The sequence below is a fragment of the Dermacentor albipictus genome, chromosome 6, assembly GCF_038994185.2.
Source record: "Dermacentor albipictus isolate Rhodes 1998 colony chromosome 6, USDA_Dalb.pri_finalv2, whole genome shotgun sequence".
NCBI classification, from domain to species: Eukaryota; Metazoa; Arthropoda; class Arachnida; order Ixodida; family Ixodidae; genus Dermacentor; species Dermacentor albipictus.
In genome coordinates, this window is record NC_091826.1 from 142,905,647 (window position 1) to 142,931,398 (window position 25,752).

The 25,752-nt window shown below is 43.4% G+C and overlaps 1 protein-coding gene and 1 long non-coding RNA gene across 2 annotated transcripts in view; one reads left to right on the top strand and one right to left on the bottom strand.

Moving 5' to 3' along the window:
* Positions 1-2,871: 2,871 nt before the first annotated feature.
* LOC139061391 (uncharacterized) lies at positions 2,872-14,301 on the bottom strand. Its single transcript, XR_011515430.1, has 3 exons — positions 13,498-14,301; positions 12,833-12,916; positions 2,872-3,673 (listed from the first exon to the last, which is right to left on the bottom strand). It is a non-coding gene; the product is annotated as an uncharacterized lncRNA (long non-coding RNA).
* Positions 14,302-14,423: 122 nt separating this feature from the next.
* The window catches only part of LOC139061390 (zinc finger protein 771-like), a 39,755-nt gene continuing 28,426 nt past the window's right edge, over positions 14,424-25,752 (top strand). Inside the window, exon 1 of the mRNA XM_070541379.1 lies at positions 14,424-14,476. Coding sequence (XP_070397480.1) covers positions 14,470-14,476 — 7 coding nt within the window. The 5' untranslated portion in view covers positions 14,424-14,469. The remainder of the gene's footprint in view (positions 14,477-25,752) is intronic.

The window sequence follows — 25,752 nt, forward strand, 5'->3', positions numbered from 1 at the left end:
AATACTGATTTTATAAGCATATGATCATTACATGCTGATGTCAGTCATAACATTTTATATTAACTTCCTCATATCTGATAATTTGTTGCATCAAAGTTCACCATATTCAGGCAGGACTGTATATGCATGCAGTCAGTTTCCAGGAACACTGAATGAAAATATTGAGTCATGCTAGATTGAACACTATATTAGGCTTCTCAAATAACAATTTCGTCATTAATAGTGAGAACAGAGTTTCTATGCAAGCAGGCGGGAAAATGGTCAGATAGGAACATGGATGGATGGATCAACAGATGGACAGACAGACAGAGACAGACAGATGCCCGGAAAGTTCACGGAACGTCTTTGATGCCGACTTGGGTAACTAGGTATATCACACTGGAAGCGTGCTGCTCTACAGTGATGAAAAAGGTGTCCTAAACTTCTTCACTGCTGAGTGGAATCAATCCGAACTCTCAAGGAATCCTCAAGGAAAGTAGCCCAATGCATAAGCAGGCTGTGCCACAAATGCAGTGGGTATGTGCCCCGTTTCAATAAATGGCTTTCATGCCAACGCTTTAGCGAGCTGTGCCATGAATGCACAGGGTATGGGCACATCTTTTAAAGGGGTTGGGACACCAAATTTTGAGGCTATAAAAAGCATGTTGTAGGCTGCTTCCGTATGCAAGGACACCCATAACAAGGTATTGGACGCTTCAAACATTTCAAAGTAATTTTAATTCAGCTCCAAAAAGTCATTAAAAACTCCTTCTCGTAGTCGAGACCCATCGCTAGCGCGGCAGTTTCTACGTCACAGAGGAGGAACGAAAATACTGACGTCTTAGCACACTAGCACAAAAACGTGACGTATGATGAGTAGCGATGAAATGCCGATTGCGGAGCCTGCGGAGCCGAGCGACCGAGCATAGCCTCCAATATGACCGAGCAACAGGCATATAGGAATCCTTTCTTAATGCAAAGAAGGGGTAAGACATGCAGACACGGACACAAGAGGAGAGAAGTGGAAAACACGAACGCCGCACGGCGGCCCGCGAACGGCGAACTGCGTGCGGCGAGTTGCCGTGCACGTTTGAGTGTAACACTAGCTCCGAAAGGGACCAGCATAGGCGGCGTTCGTGTTGTCCGCTTCTCTCCTCGCTGCAAACATTTCAAAATAATTTTAATTCAGCTCATTAAAAACTCCTTCTCGTAGTCGAGACCCATCGCTAGTGCGGCAGTTACTACGTCACAGAGGAGGAACGAAAATATTGACGTCATAGCACACTAGCACAAATACGTGACGTATGATGAGTAGCGATGAAATGCCGATTACGGAGCCTGCTGAGCCGAGCGACCGAGCATAGCCTGCAGAAATCCTTTCTTAATGCAAAGAAGGGGTAAGGCGTGCAGAGACGGACACAAAAGGAGAGAAGTGGACAACACGAACGCCGCACGGCGGCCCGCGAATGGCAAACTGCGTGCGGCGAGTTGCCGTGCGGACGGGCCTTTCCGGCCGACTCCGAAAGTTGTCCGCTTCTCTCCTCTCATAATCGCATAGTTCGGCAGCTCGGAGCGGTCTCTCGTTCGCTTGGCCTTTCTCAATGTAAGGGCCCGTCCACGTTACCGGCATGGAAACTCGCCGCACGCCGTTTGCCGTTCGCGGGCCCCCGTGCGACGGCGGTTTTGCTCGCGAACGACATTTCCTTGCCGTAGAGAGAACTAGCCCGGGACCCATTTGAGCGGCAGCCGTATGGCGAAGCGGCCAATCAGCGACCGAGGAGCGGTCACTCTGGCACCGACGGCAGCTTCACCGCCTCTGATCATTCGGCGCCGCCGATATCGTCGCTATGGGCCTTTTCCGGTTCACTTCAAAGCTAAAGCTTACGGCGCTTCGGAATGAATCACCGACTCTCACAAGGCCCCACATTTTCTTACCATTGTTGTCGCTCTTCGCAATAATTATAATAATCGCGACATGCACTACGAATCGCCAGTTGTTGACCTCTGCTGGCAGAGCAGGCGTATACGCGAGCAGACGACGCAGCATAGTTTTACGTCACTATTTTTTGTGGCCCACGTGACCAAGCCATGTTGCATTTTCTCCTCTGTGACGTCATAGCATGCCCCGGAGCCCAGAAACCGAAACCGAAATCGCTTGGTATAATAATGCTATTATTAAATTATTTATCGGATATATATGAATCCCGCTGTGTGTATCGTGCTCCCTGAAGCATGACGCAACGTTTGAATCAACAAACGCATGAACGAAAGTTTTGATGTCTCCACCCCTTTAAGTGGACCTCTCGCCAACTTGGGTTGCCAAGTATGCGCCACCGAGTGCGTGTCAAGTTGGGGAACAATGCTCAGTGCTTGCTTCTCGCCTCGGAGGCCACAGGCAGACTCTGTGGCGGTCGATGGCAACAGCCCGTCCCAGATCAGTGGCAGCACGCCTTCCCACACACGCCATGCATTTCGAAGGCCATGTGCAGGCTTCACGGCAGCGACGCTGAACTATGCTGAGGGTTCTTATGAAAGCACGAAAGAGGAGTCCTGCTGCTGTAAATACCTCATACATACCTCGTTTCGATGGTGGCAATACATTGTGTGGCTATGTTGATTCAATGGTAAATGCATTACCATCAACAGACATCGTAAGATGGGTTCTGCCGCAACTTTTTTCTCAACCATCACGTTCCTTGTAAGATGGCAAATCATTGAGGAATTGAGGCTGCTGCAATGTGCTTATCGTCAAAAAACATGCTCATGTGCAAAGCATCAAGTGTCAATGCAGAGAAATGCGCTTGCAAGAACTTGCGATTCTCAGCAGTTGTGCTGCACACCAAGTGCTACTAACAAGCAAAAGAACACGTGCTGTAGCAGTAAAGTGGGGAACAATGACAAGATGCCACTTTTTATTTGAAATAGAACATAGTGAGCTTTTCATGTTCTTTGGTATTTTTTTCGAGAAAACAAATATTCAAGGTACTCTCTGCCTGACTAGTATATAGTAGCATTGTTAACAGGGCAAATTGGTGCTTCGCAGAAAACTTGACAGTGCAAACCACACTTTTACTGTCCCTTGTGGTTATGCATCGCAATTAGTGCCTGCTCACTTCATTTCTGTGCTTGGCTCAGGTAACAGCACAAGTTTCAAGTCTTTGTGCATAGCCATGCAGTGTAACAGAGGGCTCTTCTGGGTGGTAACACACGAGCAGTGGTTGCATTTGTGAGCTCTGTGAAATATCTGGGTCAAGGACCAAGTTCTCAAGAAGTAATTTCTGGAACACAAGTATGGGCTCATGGTGCTCGCAAAGTTTTCTTCATTTTTGTCCTTCTGAAGTGGACATGGCACGCACCAAGGCAGCACTCCGAGAAAGTACCGTTGGCCGCGGACGGCACTTGAATTGTTCTTCGGTGCCGTGGTTGCGCAAGTGGCGCTTGTAATTGCCACTCTGTGAGAATGCAGCCGGGCAGTGCCTGCACTTGAACGGCTTCTCTCCAGTGTGCACTCGGACGTGCCTCTGGAGATTGGCAGCATTGTTTGAGACGTACGGGCAGAAGTGGCACGAGAATCGGCCACTGCTCTCCGAGGCTTCCCTTCTGGGCAACACTCTTCCACGGGAAGCCTGGCCCATCTGCAGCTCGTCCATCGAGGTCCAACAGAAGGGCATCCCACAGTCATCAGGACCAGGAACTGCAGTGGAACAGAAACAACTTGGCACCAACAAATGGCAACAAAAGTAAAATGATGCGTAAGAGCATCCCTAGGGTTACGCTGTTCTTTATTTATTCATATACATCACAGGTTCAGAACATTGCTTGAGGGGAGGTTACAGAAACATTCGCAGTTCATTTTGTTGTGCTAAGAACTAAAAACAACTGAACAACAGGCAAGATAAACACAGTACTTGGTGATGGAAATAAGTACAATCCACAGTGTTAGATGAGTTCGCACAGTAGTAACAAATGTTCACACATGGTTGTTGCAGTAGGCGAAATCTTGGTGAGTGTCCAAGAAATCATGCGATATGTATTTACACAAAGCAGCGCACCAGCATAGGTAGCACAAAAGATGCCGAACTGCCAGTAAAAAGGATGCATTGTAGAAGAAAATAAAGACTCAAAGCTGAGAATTCAACAGCATAAACCAAATGAGGACAGAGGAACAAGACATGCATGCAATGGAGCACATTTAGTCTCTACATTTTAGCCAGTCAAATGTAGGTGCCCTCTTCAGCATGGCAGAGGTCATTTTTCGGTTTTGCAATGAACCAACTGCACAACAATGAAAATACAAATACTGCAGGAGACAGGATTAATATAAATGGAAATGAAGTGGTGCTGCTAACAAGAGTGAGCCAAAGTCAGGGTTAACTGTTGTTCATCGCAAATTATGTGAGGTAGCAAGGAAGCTTTGCTTTGACACAACAGACAGCAAGGAAAGACTCGCAGGAAAGCAAAAATGGGCAAAGACAAAGCGACAAGCTTTTATAATGTCACCCAAGATGCCTGCCAACCTGTACTGGGTGGGGAGTCCCAAAGTACTTGCACGCAAATACTGACAAATGTTTCAGAAATATTCTTCAAGGGTGCTGATTCTGTGTGTGTCAATTACTGCACCTATAGTTTCAGAAATATGTGAATGAGAAAAAGTTAACCGGTTGTCTGTAGAAGCTGTTGCTCAATGTCTAAAGTTCTGCGCTTCATGCCCCACCCATGGGTCAAGTGCCTCAGTGCATCGTGACAAACGAACGAGCCACACATCTCAGTTGGTTCAATTTTGAGGTCACAGAGAGGTTGCTAACCTCGCAGTTGGTCTTGTGAACGGGCACCATGATGAATGATTTTGGGTGCACTAGTGCTCCACATGGCACCGATCCATTAAACGCTGCTGTAATGCCCAGGCACACCTCAATGAAAAATGTGACAACACTTTTATTTGTGGCTATGAAGAGTATATTTGCAGACAAAACAACAACGAAATGTTACCAGAGTTATAACTTAATTAGTAGGGTAAATAATAATGAGTAATTAGTCTGCTGAACTATCCACAATCGAAAACTTTTTCAAGTGTATCAGAAACACTACTATAGACTGTGCATTAAGTTTCCTGTACTTAAATCAGAATTCCGAGCTTTCAAAACAGCATAACGTATATGATGCTATGGGCGGCATCACAGGGGTGCAGACAAGGACTGTCACACTTTCATTTAGATCTACAAACATTTCTCTGGCAAAAATAAAGACTGTTCTGCAGTGAACATCTTTAACCAATGCCAGTAGCATGATGACTGAGAACTTTACCAAAACAATCTGCATTTGAAAGGAAGAAAGGTGGGGACAGGAAAGCAAAATATTATTTAAACTAGCAGTCTGTTCATTTGAGCTCTTGGTACATCTTGTTGCACAGCAGATGTTTCACAAGAAGAAAAGATGGGGCACAGGCAAGTCTGTCCTGTGCCTTTAATCTTCATTTTGTGTCGTGCTGTTAAAAAAAACAATCTGGCTGTTCGACATTATGTAAACTAGTTTCCTTTCTGAAACCCACTTAGCTGCCAAGCAGCTATTGTGATCGAGTCCCATGTCTTTTAATAAACCCTCAGTTGGCGAGGCACTTGTTCATGTCTGTTCATACAAGTAGACTTTTCATAACACCATTTCGCATAATGTTCTTTCTGGTTAGCCTTTGTTGAAGAAACAACACACCACCACATCTGCAAGTAAGCTTTCACTAACAAAGTAGACAAGGAATCTAAGCGCTCTGTTGCACTTCACATACCAATGTTACAAACTTACGTTTTAACTTGAATCACTAGAAAACATGGCAAACCCAATCACATTTACAAGGCAGACATAACAGTACTAGCCCCAGTGAATGCTTAAAAAATACAATGCCATGCTTTCCCACTAAAAGTTCATCTTTCAGTTAGAAACATCAGCTAGCAGCTAAAACACATTGTGACTTTGGTTATCCTGTGGGTTATTAAACCTCATGCGAGGTCAGCCAGATATGACTGGGAATTGGGCACACTTCCAGGAACATAGGTTCATTGATTACAAAATGTCTGGCTGTGTAAAAATACAATGAAACAATTTTATGTAGTGTTGGAAGGTGACCACTGTGCAGCCAAGAGTAGCAATCTGAAAAGAAAAGCAAAAGGCATCATGTGTACAGGAGAGAACATCAAAAAGCACAACAATCTACTAACAAGCACCTAGGCACTAAAAAAAAAGTGAAGGACCAAGTTCATGGATAACCCTAATTTTTATTTCATTCAGTCACACTGTAGCATAGTTTACAATTTTTTTTGTTGAGATTATAAGGTTGAAACCGTTCCCAACTAAACCTTTTTCTCCACTATCTCGTTTCTTTTATTCTTTCACTGGCAACCACAGCTCACATTTTTAGAGCTCGATCTTGAATGACTCCTTTATATATCCTTTGTCAGAAAATTTGAAGACTCATTTTTTAGAACTCCAGAAATGGGTGTTATTGAGCTGCTTTATAAGTGCTCAAAGCAGACACAGCCTTGGAAGGGTTTCTATGTAAACTCATCAGGGACAAAGCGGTGCTTAGCAACACAGCTGAACCAGTTCAGTTCACCAGCTGTTTCGTTCATTGGTGCACTTATTGGATGTTATATGAGTGACATGATCGACACAAACTTCGAGCAGAGAGGATTGATTTCTGTGTTAGGCTAGGGAAAACCCCTGGTGAGACATGGAACATGATTCTGCAAAAGTATAGTGACAGAGCATTATTAAGAAGCCGTGCCTTTGCATGGCACCAAAGGTTTTTGGAGGGCAGAGATTTGGTGCAAGGCGACCTCAGAGCTGGCCGTCTGTCAACACACCGCAGCACATGTGTGAAACGGACAAAGCGAGAAAATCACCATGCTGCTGTGCACATGATAGATTTTAAATTGAACAGCAATGTTTGCCACCAGAATACAAAACTTGCCCACTGCAAAAGCAAGTGCCCCTATACTTTTGGAAAAGGGCGAGATGTCATTCTGCGAAAAGCATAACTGCTGAAAGTTGGTGCTGCCAGTATGACCCGCAAACAAAGCGAGGATTTAGAGCCAGGACGCTTGCCGACACGCTTGCCGACATGCAGCTTACGCCACTGTTGTTTCTGCAGGTTTTCGGTGCTTCCTGGACGGTGATTGCACATCGACCGCTTGGTGGGCGTGCAGTTAATCCGTGCTATCCCGAGCAATCTTCTGACCCTTCATGGCACATATCGACAATTGACGCAAGCTCATCGCTGTACGAAGAACGCTGCAAGGCTCACTGGGATGGTTTCTTCGACCATGACGTCGATAGCAGGCTCGTCAAGCATTGCGAAACACATGACCCAGGACTGGCTGATATAGCTGCGCAGCACCTTGACTGCGTGGGATTTAGAGCCGGCACGCTTGCCGACATTCAGCTTACGCCACTGTTGTTTCTGCAGGTTAGTACTGTTCACCTAATTGAAATCTTTAAAGCAGTCATGGCGTTGCCGGCTCTTCCCACGCGGGCGAGTGTTGCATGTACAGCGCGAGTACAGTACACTGGACGTGATAAACGTTTTCGTTTAGTTGTGAACTGAGTTTTATGGCTCGTTTTGCTCTTGCCTCTTTCCGGCGACATTGAGCTTAACCCTGGGCCTTTTGATAAAGGCGAAATGGATTTCTTGAATACAGGATACTATTATGAATAAGTTAGAAAACATTGATGCCAGGATAACTAGTCATGATGCCAAAATGGCTGAAATGGACGGCAAGCTTGACAAAACCCAAGACCAGATAGGAAATCTTATGAAGCTAGTACAAGAACAAGCAACTGTAATAGGGATCTAAGCCATCATGAAAGAATTCTGCAAAAGAAAAATGTAGACCTCGAAAACAGAGGCCGTAGATTGAACTTCGTGTTTTACGGGATAGATGACAATGATTGGTTTGAAACGTGGGAACAATCTGAAGCCTTGGTTAAGGGTACCTGCGCTACAAACTGCAGTCGGTTCAAAGGGCGCATCGGGTTGGTCGCTTTTATGAACAGAAGAAAAGACCTATACATGTAAATTTTTCATCCGATAAAGAAAAAATGGCCATTTTGAAGAATGCAAGCTAGTTCAAGGGCTCCTCTTCATAATGCAAAATAGAAGTGAGGCGTGCAGACAGGACACAAGAGTAGAGAAGTGGACAACACGAACGCCGACTATCACTGAAGGGAGCACAGAGGCGAAAAATGAAAGAAGACACAAAACTCATCTGCGCATGCTCAGGAATGGTAACACCGCGTGTCAATCGGGTACACGTGCTGGTCTACGTGAGAGATAACTGTTAAGGCACTTAATCTCTTCCTTATGTAAAGTAATCGAAGGCTGACTCACGCACGCACTTCCACCATTATAGATATGCCATGCCTCTACCATAAGACGCGTATCTTCATTCTTATGCCAGTATCGCGCATTCATCTAACTCTGGCTTGCAGTTACAATCTAGGCAATGTAGCGAAAGATTAGAAGGCGATCCACCGGTTAACGACCTTTTATGCTCCATTAGCCTCTGATTGATACACCGTCCCGTTTGCCCTACGTAGAACTGGCCACAGCTAAGGGGAATTTGATAAACCACACCCATACGACACTCAGTAAAACTGTTGTTCTTATTGTGCTTCACTGGACAAATATCTGTTCGTTTTTTGCCTTTAACCCGCTCCTTTTTATTCTGTACGGCAGCGCATATCTTACCTAGCTTATTGGGAGCAGTGAAAGCAACATTAACATCATATCTACTAGCAACTTTTTTAAGCCTGTGCGACACTGAATGAATATACGGAATAGCCACTACTCTTTTTTTGCGATTACTGCTCTCTGTAATTCTCCTCCTCTTACAGTGCAGAACAGGACTTTTCATTTGAAACTCGAGCAGTGCGATGGAAACTTTGGGAATACGGCAAAGTAAAGAAGGCGGATAAGAAAAACCAGGTTAAGTTGAAGGACGATAAACTGATCATAAATGGCAGATCGTTTACATGGGACGATGAGAAGAAAGAAGCTATTGCCCTGTCAAAACGGTGACGTACAAATGATATTTGCTCTATTTATCGTGATTTAGTTATTGCGGTGGTAAATTGCCGTAGTACAGTATAGTCAACAAGATGGATGAGTTTGCTGGATTGGTTGAGTCATTAAAGGCAGATATAGTGTTTGGTACTGAATCCTGGCTTAACCCATCCATTACTGATGGCGAAGTCTTCCCCTGCAACTATACTGCTGATCGCAACGACAGGCCAGGTCATGGTGGTGGTGCTTTTATATTAGTTCATTCGTCCCTTTCGTCTTCGATGTTGAACATCGGTCATGACTCAGTCGAGTCGGTTTGCTGCACAGTTACACTGGCTAAAACATCGGTCATGACTCAGTCGAGTCGGTTTGGTGCACAGTTACACTGGCTAATAATCTTTCTTTTGTCACTGGAGCGTTTTATTGATCACCAAGCATGAATTTCAGTGTTTTGGAAATGCTGTACGATATCGTTTCGGAGGTATCTGGCCAAATAATACTGCTTGCGGGTGATTTTAACTTGCCCGACCTAAAGTGGGAAAATGGTACATGCGAGTTAATGAATGCAAATCGTACTAATCTAGAAATGAGGAACCTGGTTGATAGTTTTGGCTTTTTTCAGTATGTCCTCGAACCCACACGAATTAATAGTACCCTAGATCTTCTCCTTTGTAATTCGCCAAATTTAGTTGGTAATGTTGATATCATTCCAGGTATCAGTGATCATTCGGTTGTGGTTGCAGAGATCAAAACGAAAGTACAGCGAATAAAAAAGTGCATCAGCAGAAGAGTTTTCTTCTTTGAAAAGGGCGATTATTCATCAATTTCTGATAAACTTCTTGATTTTCTTCCTGTTTTTGAATGCTTTGTGGAGGAACATGAAGTAGAATTTTTGTGGAGCACATTTAAACAAAAGCTGTTTGACCTTACGGAGAAGTTCGTACCAAGTATTGAATCGGCTAGACTCCAAAAACGTAAAAAACCATGGATCACCTTTCGTGTATTGAGGTTAATTAAAAATTAAGGCATGTGTTTAAAATACATAAAAGAACAAAAACACATGCGTGTTTTAAAAGGCTACAAGAATTAACACGCAAATACAAAGGCCTGTCGAAAAAAGCAAAAGAACAGTATCTTAAACAATTAAATGACAAAATGAAAACAAATCCTAAACCGTTCTGGCAATATTTGAAGGGATGTGGGTCTGATGATGTTGGAATAAATGAAATTATTTACAATGAACGCATTCTTTCTGACGATGCAGAAAAAGCGACATGCCCAAACGTATATTTCCAATCAGTCTTTCTTTCTGAATCTGCATGCAGCCCACAATCATCCAATAGCAACGTTCCTCTTATGAAACCAATCAAACTCGGCGTTAGCGGCATTGAATCTCTGCTAAAAAACCTTGATGAAAGTAAGGCTATCGGTCTTGACGGTATCTCTCAGAGAATTTTAAAACAGTGTTCTCACGCCATCTCGCTTTACCTTTATTTAATATTTCACAAGTCATTAACTACTGGTCAGATGCCACAGGACTGGAAAATTGCAAATGTAGTCCCTATTCACAAAGTGGGCTCTAAAAAAGAAGTTACTAACTATAGACCTACCTCACTTACTTCGATTTCGTGCAAGATCATGGAACACATAATATATAAGGCTATCATGGAACATCTAACGGACAACACATTGCTTACAAACAGACAACACGGATTTTCGCAAGGGGTTTTCATGTGCGGCACAACTGATTGAATTTTATGATGACCTAGCGTCTGTAGTTGATTTGGGTGGACAAATAGACTGCATATTTCTGGACTTCCGCAAAGCATTTGATACTGTTTGCCATTCTTTACTACTTCATAAACTTCGAATGTTAAGTATAGATTCTAGTGTTTTTAGCTGGATAAAGAACTGTTTGTCAAGTCGCCGTCAACGTGTGGTCCCAAATGGTACTAATTCAGATTATCTTGAGGTCACATCAGGCGTCCCACAAGGATCTGTTCTGGGGCCTCTTTTTTTTTCTTATATATATTAATGACATTAACTTAGGTATCGACTTTAACATGCGGCTTTTCGCAGATGACTGTATTGTGTATAGAAAAATCGATAATGGAGATGATGTTCTCAAACTGCAGGCCGACCTAGATCGTATTTGCGAATGGTGCTCAAAGTGGAAAATGAACTTGAATACCGGAAAGTGCGTCCATGTGCGGTTTACTAAGAAGAAGAAAGAAATTGATGCTAGCTACAGTCTAATGAATAATATATTAAGTAATAAATCCAAGACTAAATATTTGGGCGTGATGCTGTCGGGCGACTGCTCTTGGCGGGCACACGTGGACTATGTAGTTGGCAAAGCGGCAGTTGCTTTGAATTACATTCAAAGAAATTTAAAATTGGGACCAGTCACAGATATGTCTTATAAATAAACCAGAAAAAATACAAAACAGAGCAGCCAGGTTTGTCTCGGGTAGGTACGGGAGGAAGTACAGTTGCACAGCAATGAAAACAGAGCTCAACTGGGTATCCCTGTCATCTCGCCGAAAGAAGCTGTTGCTAAAGCGTCTGTATGAAATCTATCACAACAAAACTGGAATTGGTAGGGAAATGCACATAAAACCACTAAACTATATATCGGCACGCACTGACCACCAGTGCAAAATTAGAGAATACCGGGCTAGGACGGGCCTGTATGCCAATTCTTTTTTCGTAAAAACTGACGCTCAGTGGAATCGACTGTCATGCGAACAGGTGTGCAGTGAGAATCAAGATGTATTCTTTTCATGCTTGTAACCCCCCTGCTGTAACGCTTTCGGGCTAAGCGGGGATATGTCTGAATAAAGAAAAAAAAAGTGCCGAATGGCAAATTCACAGTTCACCCACCTCTAAAAAACTAATGCAATGACCCTCAAAAACAAACACAATGTTGATTGCATTTTTTATGCTAGAGGCTTGGTGCACCTGACAAAAAGAAGAAGCCAGAGCAGCGGTGTGCTAAAACAGCTGCACCCGGCAATTTGGCACCGCCCCATATGGGGTGTGGGGAAAATGTGGACAGGTACTTCAAGAAGTTGAGGATTATATGGCCCCTGCCATGTGTTAAATAAAAGAAATATGTTTGTGGTAGTTACAAGGCACTGATCTATATTTAATATATTAAACAAGGTTTTGTACACTTCTGTGCCTAAGAAGCAATATGAAAGGTGCAAAAGAAATAACATAAATATCACACATCATCTAAGCCTCTGGCTTGAACACTTATTCCTCTTATCTGTTGTACAAGGTTGCAATGAATTAAACTTTACTCAAAAACAAAGCCCTGAATGATAGGCACTTGTGCACACATTGGTGCATGGGCCTCCTTAAAGGTCAGGTTAGAGTAAACGAGTAAAAAATAAGCAAGAAGAACATGTCTAGTTGTCAACAAGTAACATACTGTGCAAAATACAAATGGTGGAAAGAGAGACAGGACAGAATGCACTACGTTACTACATTCAGTATGAGTCTAACTAGTTCACAACAAAGTACTTCTGGGATGTAGGGTTCCTTTGCCTGTACATTTTGTTCTTTGACACGTTTTACAAGATTTCACCAATTTACTACCTTGATTTAGTTTTATAGAAATTTTCCGCACTGTAAAGGCTGGAGCCGATCTGGTTTCACGAAGTGGCAATCTCGAGCTGGTTGCATTTGGTGCCATTCAAGAAGCATGGCGCAATGACACTAGGCTGGCCACAAAATGCGCATATTCACAGGCAGAGTTACATGGTGAATAAAATGAGAGCTTGAACATATACATACTAGACCCAGAATAAAGGTGGCATGGAGATCTCGGGGTAGACTTCGCATCCTACTGATGTGGAACTCTAGGCAGTCAGCTGTGTGCTGTAGGTATGGAAACATGCACATTTCATTTACCACAGTAAAAATGTGAATTTTAGAATTATCTGTCGAAAGAGGCATCTCTGGAAGTACACTTAGGTTAATGTGGGTTTAATTGAACAGAGTCAGGGTATATAGTTAATATTTTCGCACTATATGAGACTTTGAATGCCTTCGTAACTGTACACTTGTCATACCAGTCTAATCGAAACCTCGTTATAATGAATCAATATATGAAGTAGTGAGTGAAATGCCCCTTGAAACCTCAGAGCAAATAATATCGCAATACATGCAATAATGGACATAATGAAGTAATTTTGGCTCTCCCTTATCAACTTAGTTATAACAAGGTTTTGCTGCATTTACCAGTTTTCTGTCTGGCTGTGGAGCATGCATTCATGCTATAGGCAGCTGCATTACGTTTGAATATGTTGCTTCACCATCACCCATATTTATGTATATGATTTCGCTATGAAAACACAAAACTACATTCTTTCATCCCATTACCTGCTGAACGGCATATATAACAATTAACAAGCCCAATTTGTCACATATATACGATTCAAAGTGAGTTCACAAATTACCTAGCTGTGAGTGGTTATTTTCTTCCCCCGAACCACTTGGCGATGGATTATTCTCCGGGCTCATGCAGATAACGGGTCCACCCATGTGAAGCTGCGCTGTACCACGGAGCAAACATTTGGAGACGTGCAAACGCGGCGTCAGCTAAATTTTTTTGTTTTTTTCTGCGCCGTGGTCGTGCAGTTAACACGCCGTGCGCTCGTCGGGAGCTCTGTTTTGGGTTGCATATGAATCGAGATTACGAAACATGTACACCTAAAGGATTTCTTTCGCGGCACCGGTAGTCTCCAAATTCTTGCTCGTGATTGCACACGAACATTGCATAGCTGCACACGAACAGGAAGAACCGAAGAAAACACAAGAAAAAAGCGCAAAGTATCGCTGGCCTGTGTCTTCTGTCGGTCTTCTACCGATCATCTGTAGTATCTCGCCAACAAGTCATCCGCCGTGGAGAACGGCCGCAGAGGCGCGTGCGGCGGTTTTGTCGCCGAACCACTTCAAGTTGCAGTGAACTTCACTCGCAAAACGAATGCGTGTGAGCAACACGGCTTTAGCAGCGGCATTAGAAGTAAATGTGAGCAACACAACCACCGGAAAGTGTTGCGGGCAAGTGGGCTCTCTCGAAAACGTGTGCCCAAAATCGGAAAACGAAAGCTATCACCACCGACGGTAAAATGTCACAACGCTGCTTGCAGAACTAAAACAGCCGCTGTCTACGGAACACTGGAACGTCAAGCGAACAGCGAACTCGCTGTCGCAGGGCAAAGTTTGCAGGTCGTCGACGCACGCGACACGCATTTTATTGTTTTTCAACCCATCCCAGAACCGCCATCAAGTTCCGGTTTCGGAGTTGTGTTTTTTCCGGGTCCTAAATAATGATGATGATGGTAGAATTAGTCACTCACGTTCACTTCAACAGCCGGAACAAAGCAAGCCAATGCAATCCGCGTTACCTTCACTGTTGTTTGTTGACAATGGCAGGCGAGTGCATGCTGTAGCCCACTTACGAAGAGACTTGCCGCGGTAACGTGAGTAGATAACACTAGCGTGGGCGACGTCGTACCATGTGCACGCTGACGGGAATCGTACTACGTTGGCTTCCGCGAACATAAACTGCAGTGCGAAAGCGGGTCGCATTCCTTGCCAACTTTGCCTGCTTAGCGGCTTGCACATATTCTCATTTCCCACGCCTCCAGCCATCGTCATTGCAGCCCGTCCGAGCCCGATAAAGAAGCGCGGATCGCTGCGCATCGCATCACATATCTCTTGGCCTGCCACTGAAGGCCTCTTTGCTCGAAAGCTATTATGATGCGACCGGTGTCGTTTCTACGTGGCCTAGGGCTTCTGAAATTAGTGGCGCACCGGCGTTCTTTGATGCATATGTGCCCGACTGATTGCACGATGCGTATCGCTGCGGGCATGGTACGCAGTCTCCAAGTCTACTGTCATGTTGGGCGCCTACGTTTGTATCTCGCTACGCGGAATGCGAATTACAGGCGCTCACATTTCTGGCTATAGGGGCGCTTGCAGTCAAGTGCTGTTTGTGTTCACACTTTCATCGGTACGCCACAGTGTTGTGTATGGCCGTAATGCGTTTCCAACACGCCCCTCCCTCCCTGAAAAAAAAAAAAAGCATCGATAAATAAATAGAGGGACGTGTGGCATAAACCTCTCTGTAGCGCCAGATATATTAGCGAATGTACAACGCAGAATTGTCTGCCGAGGTTAATATTGAGATGCAAAGTTGCGAACAGTCCGTGCACTGTTTTGTCTGTTACCAGTGTCTGTAATGGGTATTCCTTTACTCAAATGATATTGCGCGACAAAAAACGACACGGACATGAGAGAAGACGACACACCAAACGCAAATTTTCAACTAAGAAAATTTAACGTTAGTTGAAAATTCAACGTTAGTTGAAAATTTGCGCTTGGTGTGTCGTCTTCTCTCGCGTCCGTGTCATTTTTTTGTAGCGCAATATCACTCGAGTAATGGATTACCAACTTTCCCGGAATGCTACTCTCATTAAGGCTATTCCTTATTTCATTACGGTAGGCACCCATTATGGTTCCGCGTACCTTTGCTGGACATTTCCCTATCGAGTAGGGGGAACATCGCCTCCTGCTTGCACAGTGTATAGCACTAAAAACAGCTGCACAATGACCCAATGCTGGTTCAGCATTTAATTTAATTTTTTGTTTGAAATATGGTATCACGCAAACCATTCACTGTCGAACAGATTGGCTGCTTATTTCCAAAAATAACGAAAACTGCCATTCTTGTGTTAGAGAAGGCTTGCCTGCAAGTGTTGGGAACCAAGCACTGGCAGTGTACCTGGCCGAGTGGCATTTTTGTCCCCTGAAGAGAAAGGCGCTCTCCAAGTGGTCCAAAGCAGTGGCAACAGAGGAATCATAAAAAGGCAGATCATGAAGAGTCTGGCATTGGCATGAAATGGGACGCACACAGTTTGCAATGGCGGACCAGTTTCTTATCAGAAAACACAGTAAGTAACATTCAGGGAAAATACGGGAAATGCGGGACATGGAAGTTCAAGACGACCGGCAACATCAGAACAAGGTAAAAGCGGGAGCCAATGTTTAAACAAGCGGACTTTTCTTTTTCAAAGGGACATGTGGGGTTCTTCTAAATGGGAGAGAGGGTAAGGGGTGGGTGAGACAACGACCAAAGGTGTGTTAGCGGCGAGGGTGTAGAATTGAGAATAAAGGGGTGCTATGCACATGGCTAGTAACACAGCCGACATGTCGACGGCTGTGTGCACAGCACCCCTCTATTATCTGCTTCGCTGGAGGTCAGTGGGCTATTATCTCTGAAAGAGATAATAAAAGGAGCAGCAGAAAACGGTGCTCGTGAAAAAAAAAGGAATATATATATATAAAGACAAGAAAAAAAGAACGAGAGAAAAAGACAAAGCATCCAAATGAAAATAACAAGTGTTGTTGCTATAGCTTGAAATGTAGTGTAGTGAATCGATTCTAAAGCTCCCTTTTGCAAGGTTATTTCTTTCTTTATTACACACACGCATTTCATTACGCAAGACACGCACAATCTTTATGGTCCCTTAGCCAATGGCTAGTATGGGGCCCATTTCAAGATATCCTTATACAAAACTGTTAAAATAATGCTAGTAAAGAGTCTCAAATATATCAACAAAGAATAAAGAAAATACAACACTTTGCACTAAATACAGGAATGAGTATTAGTACAAGGATTTGCAAAATGTTAACTTATTGTATAGTTATTATTATTAGTCTTCTCGAAAAGTTCGCAAAGAGAGCTTGAAAATTGCAACACTTCACAATAAACACAAGAAATACCTGATGAGATAGTGTTTGTACATGGTTTAACAAATAGAGAATACAAGAATCAGTTTAAGAAGCAGATAAAATAATTTCAAAATAATACTTTTTCATTGCTCTCGGCAAGTCCTGCAAGTTCTTTGTGTAATGCGAAATACCATTCCATACCTTCGCTCCAGCGTACTGTACCAGTCGTTTACTATAGGTGTTTTTTATTGCGGTATATTTAAGTTACTAAAAGTTTGGTTCCTAGTGTGGCGTCGTGAGGTGCAGAGTAACGAAATAGGGAATGGCTCGTTGTATCTTATAACATTGTTAATATATGTGGCTAATCGCGATTCCCGTATGAAATCAAAAGGCAACATTTTTAGCATAGGAAACAGGGGTTTGCTTGGTTCATTGTATCGCGACAAAGTTATTGTACGTATAGCTCATTTTTGCAACCGTCACACTGGTTCAAGGTAGGAGTTATATGTCGAACCCCAGGATTCTACACGGTTCAGTAGGTGGCAGTTCACTAGAATAAAGCATAAAATGGTGAGGATGACATTAAAGCCCAGCCTATTGAAGCAGTTGCTCACATAATCTGTGGCCCCATGGTACACATTCGTAACAATATATTATCAAGTGGAATTTTTCTTTAGACAATGAAAATAGCTCGTGTCACTGTAATCTGTAAGGGTGGAAAACACAATGACTTGAATAATTATAGACCAATTTCGGTATTGCCGGTATTTTCCAAAGTGGCTGAACATATTATATATAAGCGTCTAAATAGTTTTTTTCTGTAAAGGCGTTATCTCGGATAAGCAATATGGTTTTCAGAAGAATAAATCGACCGAAATGGCATTATTAAGAGTCTGAGATACAATTATAAAAAACATTGAAGAAAAATACTTTACCATTGGGATATTCCTAGACTTTTGCAAGGCTTTTGATAGCATAAAACATAATATATTACTTGAGAAACTCCAAGTATATTGCATTAGAGGCATAGCATTAGAACTTATGCATAGCTACCTTGAATCTAGATTTCAGTACACTTCCTTGAAAGGGTACAGTTCTGAAAAGAGCATGATTAAATATGGGGTACCACAAGGCTCCATTTTAGGGCCGTTATTATTTATTATTTACATAAATGACCTAACTAACGTTCCATTGACAGAGGAAACCATACTGTACCCTGATGACACTAATGTCTTTTTTTCCGGAGCAGACCTTCACGAACTAGAAGTTACCGCAACCCATTGGTTACAAGAACTTAGCGTGTGGCTCTATCTTAATAAACTTGACTTAAATGCAAAAAAAACTAAATTTACAGTTCTTTATTTCTAGAATAAGCAAACAAATTACGACGTAAAACTTTTTTATTGTGGATCGCTACTTGAACATGTCTCAAGCCATTCGTTTCTGGGTGTTACATTTCACAAAAACCTTAGCTGGACAGAGCACATAAATAAGGTACGCACTAAGGTTGCATGAACTGTTGGCTTGCTACAACGGATCCGATGCTTTGTGCCTATCAGGCTTCTCATACAATTGTACTTTTCGTTTGTGCACTCGCATCTTAGCTACTGCCTCTTAGTATGGGAAAACGGTAATAAAACAGATATAGAAAAATTGGCAGTACTTCAACGGCGAGCTGTTCGGTTTCTGAACTTCTCGAAACAATACATAGGATCTTCCATACTAATGATGCGCTACAACATTCCTAATATTCGAGACTCTTACAAAACAAAGATCTGCATACGGCTATTCAAGGAGATCTACAGCAACAGGGAACTATTTTCAACTCTTTACCTGCGTAAAGACACAGGATACAACTTACGTCACACATCAATAGTAATAGGGAAACCAAGGACAAAATATGGCACGCAAACGATCGAATATGAAACCATGTGTTTATGTAATACGTGCCCTAACATTGTTGACAAAGCTATAAATTCTAGAACAATTCACAAATTTAAACATGCAATACAAAACATAATATTTTCTGATCACAGTGTTATTAACGAATGTTAATAAAGCTTCTTTGTTTAATGTCAATAGTAATGTTATTAATGTTATATTCTGAATGTACAACTTTTGTCAATAACAGAATGCTGTGCTGTATTTATTTAGTTACTTGCTATTTGACAAACGGTTGATACTTTTCAATGTGTTTAAAATTTTGCTATAAATAGTTTTGGAGTTTTGTGCCTTATTAGTTGTACTTTGTTTTATCAGTTGACTGCTACTTCTGCTGCTCCAGCGAGGTAAAGGCCTTGGTCGGGAGGATTACGCCCTCCTTTTGCCTTACCTTGCGGGCAAACCTTGTATTTATGTTGCCCAAATAAAATGGAACAAAAAATGAAAATACGGAGTATTGAAACGTCAAAGTATTCACGAGCTTGCACGAGGGCATAACAACTTGAGGCTAATTGAGAGCAGACAGCACCTAGCTGAAGCTGCCAATTTAAGCCGCTGTCTAGAAGGACAGTCAGTACGATCTAGGTGGCAATTATTAATGCGTAATATCATTAAGTGGAGTAGTATTATTTTGGGAATGGAATACCATGCATTTAGTTTTATTAGCATTAATGGTAAGATCGTAAGCAGTAAACCAATCAGCAATTTTGGCTAGTTCAGTATTCATTTATTTTTTTCTATATCTGAAATATTTTCACCAGTAATAATACGGACAATGTCATCAGCATACATGAGCATTTTGGCAGCGGTTAGTACTTGTGGTCAGCCATTTATGTATAGCAAGTAAAGCAATGGACCTAATACCAAACCTTGTGGCACACCTGTTCGTATGGACTGAAGGGAAGAAGTAATGTTGCTAATTATTATCATTAGTTGACGGCCTTTGGTAACTCTAAGAAATACCATATTGTGTTGCGGAAGCCATATTTACATAATTTGTAAAGTAAGATTTCGATATCTGCGGTGTCAAATGCTTCCTTGACATCAAGAAAAGCTGCTACAGTAAATTTGTTATTTTGAAGGGTGGTATTTAAAGTTTGACTCAGTGTGAGCACTGCTGTGTTTGTAGAATGCATTGGTCGGAACCCATGTTGATGTGGACATAACACATGATATTTGTCCAAAAATAAATGCATGTGTTTTACGATTATTTTTTCAAAAGTATTGTTAAGAACACTCAGTACAGATATCGTGCGGTAGCAAGAAGGGTCGGACCTGTCTCCCTTTCTATAAATAGGGGTAAATTTGGCTATTTTAAATGTTGATGGATATATTCCAGTATGTAGTGAGGGGTTGAATAGATCGCATAGTATGTGTCCGAATATATCAATATTATCTTTTATAACGTGCGCTGGAATCTCATCTAGGGCCGGCGCATTAGTCATTACCAGCTTACTCGCAATAGACAGAATTTCATAAAGCTCTATATGATTTATAACGAAACTATTGGTCATGGAAATAGGTTCATAAGAAGCTTTGCTAGGACGAGGCAGCATTTTATCCAGTGAGGTACCAACATTTGTAAAATAAGTGTTGAAGTCATTGACAGTATTCTCGGTAACATTAGTAGGTACAATTTTTTCATTGCAAGCACGTCCAGTTGCTTCGTTGATTATTTGCCAAGTTTTCTGAGAATTACCAGCAGCTTGCTCAATAAGGTTGGAGTAATAGTATTTTTTTACATTTATGCAACATAGCTACAGATTTATTACGGGCAGATTTGTACTCAATTAGAAGATGGGCATTATGCTTATCATGTTTCCATTTATGATACCAATAGTTTGCCTTAAGCATATTTTATAAATTCATGGGCATTCAGGGGCAAATTAGTATCATACGTGCGCCTATTGATTACAGTTTCGGAGTTTTTAACGGAGTCTGTGAGAACATTAACAAATTCTTGGTCTACGTCGTTGTGGTAAACCTCATGCCAACTTATTGAATGTAAAAAATTATGAACCTTTTATAATCAATTCTGTAAGTTGTTCTGTGGCCAGCATGGCATAGCATAGGCGCTTTTTCAAACGTGACAAAGGTTGGTATGTGATCGGTGACAGGCTCATCAAAAACGCCTGCTGTCATGTCAGTAGGAATATTAGTGAGCACTCGATCTAAAATGGTCTCTGATGTGCAAGTCACCCGTGTAGGCATAGTGACTAAATTGCAAACATTATATGATTTTGTTAGGTAAGTGTGTTCTTTGTGGCTAGCACTCAAGACATCAATGTTTAGGTCGCCATGAATTACAACCTGAGTACGACCAGTCCTTGTCAAGGCTGAAATAATTTTCTCAAGTTTGACAAGAAAACAGCTAGTGGCTGTGTTTGGCAGGCCGATAAATCACACCGACAACAGCAGAAGATTTGATCTGTAGAAAGAGTGCTTCAATATACTGACACGTGTATTTGCTTATCGTTATCAGGTGACCACGTTTCACCACCTAACAAATGTTATTGCACAGCGCAGGACGCACTGTCAGGATTGGGGCTCAATCCCATCGCTTGTGATCCGTTGTCAAGATTGGAGTCGGGCCATGCCGTCATCCAACTTATCCTTGCTGAGGACGTTGATGAAGGGAAGGACTGCTTCTCATCGAGAACAAGGAACATGGGTTTATTTACAGTATTTATATCAGTCTAACATGACTGCTTGAGAGAGAGTGTCCTGAGCAACCGCACAACAGTGGTTTTTAAACACTCGGTCCTCTCCCGATACAAGGTGATGCGAACGTTCGTTTCGTCATCGCAAACTAGCCGTCTCCCTGCAGGACGGTCTACGCACACAAATGCACACACGTGCGAAGGTCCGGAGCCGACGCAAGAGGGACCCCGTAGAACTCGGAGCCGTTCTGGGTAGCGCGTTGGGGAGTTTGGGAACAATAGTTGGCCCGCCGAACTCATTCCGTCCTAACGGCGATGAGGCTAGAGTTTGGTGGCAGTTTCAGCACAAAGCCTGCTTCATCAAACACATCCTAGCTGAAGCGACGGAGAGTGGGGAATGCCCGTATTGTTCCCCGACACAAAGTCGATTTAGTCACGCTGTGGCTAGAAGTTGGCGGTGACGCTCCTGGCATGTTGCCGCCATAGTTGTAACTGGGTGGCAAACTTGCACTGCAGCTGGCCGTTCTTAACAGCGCCTCCATGGCCCGAAAAATCTCGACTCTCTAGCGCTGACAGCCGCTGGGCAGGAAGAGAACGGCTGGTGGCCAGGGGTTGTTGGATGTTTTGTGACCGCCACAAAACATCCAACAAGGACAGGCAACTGCAAAATGAAGCCCACAACACGGCTCTGCGCCGAGATGACATACCTTGGCTCTCACTTTAGGCCCGGTAGGCTTCAAAAAAAAATACGTAAGTGCAGAAAAAAAAATGCTGCATTTTGCTATGCCAATTTCTGAAGCAATTTCGTGCTGACAAATTCAGGAATCATGGAGGGAATCCTGCGAAATGGGAGGGGTACTTCTTGGCTTAACAAAATTAACACTAGTAATCCTAAAATTTAGGCGGGACCCTCAAATGCAGAATTCAAATTAGCCTGCTCAAACCATCCGCATTGCTATGCAACTTTCCCTTCTTATATCTAACGGAGAATTTATACTTTTGGAGAGAGAGGCTCCATCGGAGCATGCGGCCATTTTTGTGTGACATTTGATTGAGCCACGTCAGAGGACAATAGTTGGTCTCAAAGATGAACTTCGCTCCGTACAAGTAACACGACAACTTCTGGGCGGCCCAAACTAAACAGGCGCATTCCTTCTCTGAAGCGCTGTAGGCTTCCTCTCTTACATTTAGTTTACGGCTGGCATAGAGGATAGGATGCTCCTCGTTATCGTCGCCGACCTAAGTGCCACGCCCATACCTCTGTCGCTTGCGTCGCATTGAACTATGAATTCCTTTGTGTTGTCTGGCGCGCGAAGCACAGGACGAGAAACCAATAGCGTTTTCAAACTTTGGAAAGCGTTCTCTTTGTCCTTATCCCAGTGTACGTTACTCGGTGCTCCCTTTTGGAGGGCGTCCGTTAATGGACTTGCCATTTGCGAGTAATTCGGAATGTACCGTTGATAGTACCCCACAAGTCCCAAAAATGAACGAAGGTCTGTTTTCGTGCGCGGCTGAGAAAATTCTCCAATCGTAGCTATTTTCAGCTCGGCCGGCCGTCTCATGCCCTGACCGACAACATGGCCCAGATAAGTAACCCGTGAACAACCAAACCTACACTTTTCCGCTTTTATCGTTAAGCCAGCTTCCCTCAACCGTGAGAACACCTGTTTGAGGTGCGTTACGTGTTGTTCCCAGCTGTCCAAAAAAATTGCTACATCATCAAGATAGGGCAAGGCGAACTCCTGCAAGTCTTTTAGGACAAGATCTATTAATTTAGAGAAGCTAATGGCGCATTCTTCAGCTCGAAGCTGAGTGCGAGAGGGCGAAAAGTGCCTACAGGTGAGATGAATGCAGCATAGTGGCTGGCACTTTCTGAAAGGGGGAACTTGCCAGTACCCCTGCACGAGATCTATAGTTGAAATGTATTTAGCAGCGCTAACTCTTTCAATTCGTTCCTCAATGTTGGGTATCGGGTACAGCTGATGCCTAGTGATGGCATTTAACTTCCTGTAGTCAACACACGGACGAGGGTCCTTGTTAGGGGTTTCTACCAGTATTAGCGGTGACGTGTAGTCACTCTCAATGGGCTCAATAACTCCCAACCATAGCATGCGCTGCATCTCTGCCTCCATAATCTCTCTGTCTTGGAGACACCCTGTAAGGCTTTAACCTTACTGGTTCGGTTGATGTCAGCTCAATATCATGCGTTATTAGTTCGGTTCTACCCAGCCGATTGCTGAATCTGTCGAGATATTCCTCTAAAACCTCTTTTAGCTCATCTAGCTGCTCGGGTCTTAGAGCATGCGAGCTTACCGAGTGTTCTACTACTTCTAGGCCGATTTCAGAGTTGGAGGTTGCCCTATACTCCTTAAACTTGGTACTAGTGCCATCCCGCTCTTTGATGGTATAGTTAACGACTCCGCTCCGCTCTACATACGGCTTCATCAAATTACAGTGATATATCTTCACTTCCTTCCTTCGACCGGGCATTTTCAGAGCATAGTTAGTATCTGAAAGTTTCTGCAACACTTTAACGGGCCCGTCCCAGTGAACTTCAAGCTTGTTCTTTCTTGAAGGTTTGAGGATCATTACCTGGTCTCCGACGTTAAACGTTCGAAGCCTTGCATTCTTGTCGTAGTAGAATTTGGCGTTCTTTTAAGCTGCTCCCATGTTCTTTCCGACTAGTCCTTGGGTTGCGCTTAGCCGTTCCAGCAAATATAGCCCGTATTCAACCACTGTTGGACCCTCCCCTCTTTCCTCCCACATCTCTCTTAACATTCTCAGTGGAGAACGGAGTGTACTCCCATACGCTAGTTCTCCCGGCGAGAACCCTGTCGCTTCATGTGGAACCGTTCGCAAAGCAAAAAAAGTTGCCGGCAGACAGTTCTCCCAGTCCTCCTTGTGCTCGTAACAGAGCGCACGGAAAAATAGCTTAAGCACCGAATGCCACCTCTCTACACTGTTTGACTGAGGGTGGTAGACAGAACTGTGTATTAACTTTACCCCGCACTTTTGCAAGAATGTGGAAGTCAGTGCGCTCGTGAATACTGACCCTTGATCTGCCTGAATTTAGGCTGGAAACCCAGCTCGTGCAAACACTGTCAAAAGCACGTCTACTACTTTGGTGGAGCTAAGCTCTTTCAAAGGGATTGCTTCTGGAAATTTGGTAGCCAGACACAGCATGGTAAACAAGTACCTGTAGCCTGATTTTGTTTTTGGAAGAGGCCCTACCGTGTCTATTACAAGTCGTCTGAAAGGCTCTGTTATTAAGGGCACTACCTTCAGTGGAGCTTTCCATGTCTCTCCTGGTTTACCAGAATGGTGGCAGGCGTCGTATGATCTTACAAAGTTTTCTACATCTTTGAAACAGCCAGGCCAGTAGTATTCCATAAGCAATCTTTCCTTTGATTTGTTTATGCCCAGGTGGCTGGACCACCCAATTCCATGACAGAGACTCAAAAGGTCCTCCCTGTACTTAGTAGGTACGACTAACTGATCTAAAATCCTACCCTTTCTATCTCTGTAGTGCCGATACAACAATCCCCCTCTCTCATGTATCATCACATTGCGCCTAGCAATGCCTTCTTTAGCTGTGTCATGTAATTTAGCTAAGCTCTCATCATTCTTTTGCTCGGCTGCCGATGACTCTCTATCCACACGTAAGAGCTGATCAAAGTTATTTGAGGCCGGTGATAACAACGACCCTGCCTCACTTGTGAGTGCGTCAGCTTGCTCTTCCTGCAGGCTAGAACTTTGACCCTCTAGTGCTACGCTCTTATTGAGCTGGTCAGCTGGCAGGCTCTCCTCAACTGTTCTTTTGACCCTCGGGCGTAGCTCGGATTCGGGTATTGAAGTTATCCCCTTTTCTGCTTCCGCTGGAGGAGCTTGTGCATTTTCAGCCGAAAGCGACGCGATCTTACGAGCTTGGCCTCGGGTCAATGCCTGTACTATGCCCTCTCCCAGTTTGAGCCCTTTGTCACGCAGTAACTGATTCGAACGATTCGAAAAGGTGCAAGGGTACTGCAGTGACAAAAATTTGGAAACTGCAGCCTCAGTCTCTAGGTCCCCGAATGGTCCATTGATTTTGACTTTGGCCATGGGCAGACACACGCTGTGTTCTTCTACAACCTGTTTTATCCATGCTACTTCTCCGGTGAAGTCATCTACCGCCACGTAAGATGGATGGACAATGTCCATCGTGGCGGCACTGTCTCTTAACACTCAGCATGGTTTGCCATTAACTTGCAGGTCGTGAAGATATAGACTTAAAAGTTCCATATTCTCGTATTTTTCCTCCACGTAGGAGAAAACTACGCTAGGCTTGCCGCAGTTTACAGCTATATGTCCCATTCTGTGGCATTTGTAACAGCGAAT